This window comes from Dipodomys spectabilis, unplaced genomic scaffold (assembly GCF_019054845.1).
Source record: "Dipodomys spectabilis isolate Male_0828 unplaced genomic scaffold, ASM1905484v1 ptg000318l, whole genome shotgun sequence".
NCBI classification, from domain to species: domain Eukaryota; kingdom Metazoa; phylum Chordata; class Mammalia; order Rodentia; family Heteromyidae; genus Dipodomys; species Dipodomys spectabilis.
This window is the reverse complement of record NW_024870995.1, coordinates 358,663-364,105: the sequence shown is the minus strand read 5'-3', so window position 1 is coordinate 364,105 and position 5,443 is coordinate 358,663. Positions and strand designations below refer to the sequence as shown.

General features: G+C 49.4%; 1 protein-coding gene across 1 annotated transcript in view; it reads right to left on the bottom strand.

Moving 5' to 3' along the window:
• Fanca (FA complementation group A) overlaps window positions 1-5,443 on the bottom strand; it is a 64,166-nt gene that overhangs the window by 18,032 nt on the left and 40,691 nt on the right. The window contains exon 28 of the mRNA XM_042702212.1: window positions 462-638. Within this exon, the coding sequence (XP_042558146.1) occupies window positions 462-638 (177 nt within the window). The remainder of the gene's footprint in view (window positions 1-461; window positions 639-5,443) is intronic.

The window sequence follows — 5,443 nt, the reverse complement described above, 5'->3', positions numbered from 1 at the left end:
ATACAGGGCTGGGAAGGTGGCTCAGTGGTAGTGCTTGCCTTGCATGCATGAGGGCCTGGGTTCAATTCCTCAGCACCACATAAGCAGAAAAAGCCAGAGTGGCGCTGTGCTCAAGTAGTAAAGCGCTAGCCTTTTACTGAAGAGCTGAGGGACAGCACCTAGGCCCAGAGTTCAGGCCCCACAACTGACAAAAAAAAAGATTTTTGCAGAAAGTAACTGTTGGAAGAACCTAGGCAAAACACAGTATTTACTACAGCTGTACAGTCTCAGTGAGAGCTTTCAGCCAGACCAAGTGTATGTGTCTCACACATACTACACACACACACAAACACACACGAGATGCAGTGCCTCACACTTCCAAACCCCACACCTGGGAGAGACAAAGAAACATACACACAGCCTCACACTCTCCCTCCTTCCCTACAAGCCAAGGACCAGGACACATGGGAGAGAGGACCTACATGAAACTCCTTCTCCTTCAGCAGCTCTTGGAAGCTGCTCCACTTCCACAGAGAGAGCGCAGCACTCTGCCAGTCTGCAGAGGGAAGGAACAGGGGTTTCCAGGGAAGGCCAGCTGTGTCTTGCGAAGGATGAGGAGTGCGGGCCTCTGGGAACAATCTGAAGACAATGAACTGAAACTGAAGCAGCAACATGTTACAGTAAGAGAGTGCTTACTCAACAGCCCACTATGTGCACCCTACCACAGGACCTCACCCAACGCCAGGGCTACAATGACAGGCAGAGGGCCTACGTGGTATTCCAGGGAGGGCACAGGTTTGCTTTGTGGCAGTGAGAGGCTTGATCCTTGGCTGTGGCCAGTCCGGGTGTTGCCGCTAACAAAAGCAGTGCTGCACTCTTGCTAATGCAGTGCAGGTGTTCTCACACAGTGTGAGTGCTCTCACTAATGCAGTGCAGGTGTTCTCAGTGTGAGTGCTCTCACTAATGCAGTGCAGGTGTTCTCAGTGTGAGTGCTCTCACTAATGCAGTGCAGGTGTTCTCAGTGTGAGTGCTCTCACTAATGCAGTGCAGGTGTTCTCAGTGTGAGTGCTCTCACTAATGCAGTGCAGGTGTTCTCAGTGTGAGTGCTCTCACTAATACAGTGCAGGTGTTCTCACACAGTGTGAGTGCTCTCGCTAATGCAGTGCAGGTGTTCTCACACAGTGTGAGTACTCTAATGCAGTGCAGGTGTTCTCACACAGTGTGAGTGCTCTCGCTAATGCAGTGCAGGTGTTCTCACACAGTGTGAGTGCTCTCACTAATGCAGTGCAGGTGTTCTCACACAGTGAGTGCTCTCACTAATGCAGTGCAGATGTTCTCAAACAGTGTGAGTGCTCTCACTAATGCAGTGCAGGTGTTCTCAGTGTGAGTGCTCTCACTAATGCAGTGCAGGTGTTCTCACACAGTGTGAGTACTCTAATGCAGTGCAGGCGTTCTCACACAGTGTGAGTACTCTAATGCAGTCCAGGTGTTCTCAGTGTGAGTGCTCTCGCTAATGCAGTGCAGGTGTTCTCACAGTGTGAGTGCTCTCACTAATGCAGTGGTGTTCTCACAGTGTGAGTACTCTAATGCAGTGCAGGTGTTCTCACACAGTGAGTACTCTCACTAATGCAGTGCAGCTGTTCTCACACAGTGAGTACTCTCACTAATGCAGTGCAGATGTTCTCACACAGTGTGAGTGCTCTCACTAATGCAGTGCAGGTGTTCTCACATAGTGTGAGTACTCTCACTAATGCAGTACAGGTGTTCTCACACAGTGAGTGCTCTCACTAATGCAGTGCAGATGTTCTCACACAGTGTGAGTGCTCTCACTAATGCAGTGCAGGTGTTCTCACACAGTGAGTACTCTCACTAATGCAGTGCAGCTGTTCTCACACAGTGAGTACTCCCACTAATGAAGTGCAGATGTTCTCACAGTGTGAGTGCTCTCACTAATGCAGTGCAGCTGTTCTCACAGTGTGAGTACTCTCACTAATGCAGTGCAGGTGTTCTCAGTGTGAGTGCTCTCACTAATGCAGTGCAAATGTTCTCACACAGTGTGAGTGCTCTCACTAATGCAGTGCAGGTGTTCTCAGTGTGAGTGCTCTCACTAATGCAGTGCAGGTGTTCACACAGTGTGAGTACTCTAATGCAGTGCAGGCGTTCTCACACAGTGTGAGTACTCTAATGCAGTGCAGGTGTTCTCACAGTGTGAGTGCTCACTAATGCAGTGCAGGTGTTCTCACAGTGTGAGTGCTCTCGCTAATGCAGTACAGGTGTTCTCAGTGTGAGTGCTCTCGCTAATGCAGTGCAGATGTTCTCAGTGTGAGTGCTCTCACTAATGCAGTGCAGGTGTTCTCACACAGTGAGTACTCTCACTAATGCAGTGCAGCTGTTCTCACACAGTGAGTACTCTCACTAATGCAGTGCAGATGTTCTCACACAGTGAGTACTCTCACTAATGCAGTGCAGATGTTCTCACACAGTGTGAGTGCTCTCACTAATGCAGTGCAGGTGTTCTCAGTGTGAGTGCTCTCACTAATGCAGTGCAGGTGTTCTCAGTGTGAGTGCTCTCACTAATGCAGTGCAGGTGTTCTCAGTGTGAGTGCTCTCACTAATGCAGTGCAGGTGTTCACACAGTGTGAGTGCTCTCACTAATGCAGTGCAGGTGTTATCACATAGTGTGAGTACTCTCACTAATGCAGTGCAGGTGTTCTCACACAGTGAGTGCTCTCACTAATGCAGTGCAGATGTTCTCACACAGTGTGAGTGCTCTCACTAATGCAGTGCAGGTGTTCTCAGTGTGAGTACTCTCACTAATGCAGTGCAGGTGTTCACACAGTGTGAGTACTCTAATGCAGTGCAGGCGTTCTCAGTGTGAGTACTCTAATGCAGTGCAGGTGTTCTCACACAGTGTGAGTGCTCTCGCTAATGCAGTGCAGGTGTTCTCACAGTGTGAGTGCTCACTAATGCAGTGCAGGTGTTCTCACATAGTGTGAGTACTCTCACTAATGCAGTGCAGGTGTTCTCACACAGTGAGTGCTCTCACTAATGCAGTGCAGATGTTCTCACACAGTGTGAGTGCTCTCACTAATGCAGTGCAGGTGTTCTCAGTGTGAGTGTTCTCGCTAATGCAGTGCAGGTGTTCTCAGTGTGAGTGCTCTCACTAATGCAGTGCAGGTGTTCTCACACAGTGAGAGTGCTCTCGCTAATGCAGTGCAGGTGTTCTCACACAGTGTGAGTACTCTAATGCAGTGCAGGTGTTCTCACACAGTGTGAGTGCTCTCGCTAATGCAGTGCAGGTGTTCTCACACAGTGTGAGTGCTCTCACTAATGCAGTGCAGGTGTTCTCACAGTGAGTGCTCGCTAATGCAGTGCAGGTGTTTTCACAGTGTGAGTGCTCTCACTAATGCAGTGGTGTTCTCACAGTGTGAGTACTCTAATGCAGTGCAGGTGTTCTCACACAGTGTGAGTGCTCTCGCTAATGCAGTGCAGGTGTTCTCACACAGTGTGAGTGCTCTCACTAATGCAGTGCAGGTGTTCTCACACAGTGAGTGCTCTCACTAATGCAGTGCAGATGTTCTCACACAGTGTGAGTGCTCTCACTAATGCAGTGCAGGTGTTCTCAGTGTGAGTGCTCTCACTAATGCAGTGCAGGTGTTCTCACAGTGTGAGTACTCTAATGCAGTGCAGGCGTTCTCAGTGTGAGTACTCTAATGCAGTGCAGGTGTTCTCACACAGTGTGAGTGCTCTCGCTAATGCAGTGCAGGTGTTCTCACAGTGTGAGTGCTCACTAATGCAGTGCAGGTGTTCTCACATAGTGTGAGTACTCTCACTAATGCAGTGCAGGTGTTCTCACACAGTGAGTGCTCTCACTAATGCAGTGCAGATGTTCTCACACAGTGTGAGTGCTCTCACTAATGCAGTGCAGGTGTTCTCAGTGTGAGTGTTCTCGCTAATGCAGTGCAGGTGTTCTCAGTGTGAGTGCTCTCACTAATGCAGTGCAGGTGTTCTCACACAGTGAGAGTGCTCTCGCTAATGCAGTGCAGGTGTTCTCACACAGTGTGAGTACTCTAATGCAGTGCAGGTGTTCTCACACAGTGTGAGTGCTCTCGCTAATGCAGTGCAGGTGTTCTCACACAGTGTGAGTGCTCTCACTAATGCAGTACAGGTGTTCTCACAGTGAGTGCTCGCTAATGCAGTGCAGGTGTTTTCACAGTGTGAGTGCTCTCACTAATGCAGTGGTGTTCTCACAGTGTGAGTACTCTAATGCAGTGCAGGTGTTCTCACACAGTGTGAGTGCTCTCGCTAATGCAGTGCAGGTGTTCTCACACAGTGTGAGTGCTATCACTAATGCAGTGCAGGTGTTCTCAGTGTGAGTGCTCTCACTAATGCAGTGCAGGTGTTCTCACAGTGTGAGTACTCTAATGCAGTGCAGGCGTTCTCACACAGTGTGAGTACTCTAATGCAGTCCAGGTGTTCTCACAGTGAGTGCTCGCTAATGCAGTGCAGGTGTTCTCACAGTGTGAGTGCTCTCACTAATGCAGTGGTGTTCTCACAGTGTGAGTACTCTAATGCAGTGCAGGTGTTCTCACACAGTGAGTACTCTCACTAATGCAGTGCAGCTGTTCTCACACAGTGAGTACTCTCACTAATGCAGTGCAGGTGTTCTCACACAGTGTGAGTGCTCTCACTAATGCAGTGCAGGTGTTCTCACATAGTGTGAGTACTCTCACTAATGCAGTGCAGGTGTTCTCACACAGTGAGTGCTCTCACTAATGCAGTGCAGATGTTCTCACACAGTGTGAGTGCTCTCACTAATGCAGTGCAGGTGTTCTCAGTGTGAGTGCTCTCACTAATGCAGTGCAGGTGTTCACACAGTGGGAGTACTCTAATGCAATGCAGGCTTTCTCACACAGTGTGAGTACTCTAATGCAGTGCAGGTGTTCTCACAGTGTGAGTGCTCTCGCTAATGCAGTGCAGGTGTTCTCACACAGTGAGTGCTCTCACTAATGCAGTGCAGATGTTCTCACACAGTGTGAGTGCTCTCACTAATGCAGTGCAGGTGTTCTCAGTGTGAGTGCTCTCACTAATGCAGTGCAGGTGTTCACACAGTGGGAGTACTCTAATGCAATGCAGGCTTTCTCACACAGTGTGAGTACTCTAATGCAGTGCAGATGTTCTCACAGTGTGAGTGCTCTCGCTAATGCAGTGCAGGTGTTCTCACAGTGTGAGTGCTCTCACTAATGCAGTGGTGTTCTCACAGTGTGAGTACTCTAATGCAGTGCAGGTGTTCTCACACAGTGAGTACTCTCACTAATGCAGTGCAGGTGTTCTCACACAGTGTGAGTACTCTCACTAATGCAGTGCAGATGTTCTCACACAGTGTGAGTGCTCTCACTAATGCAGTGCAGGTGTTCTCAGTGTGAGTGCTCTCACTAATGCAGTGCAGGTGTTCTCACACAGT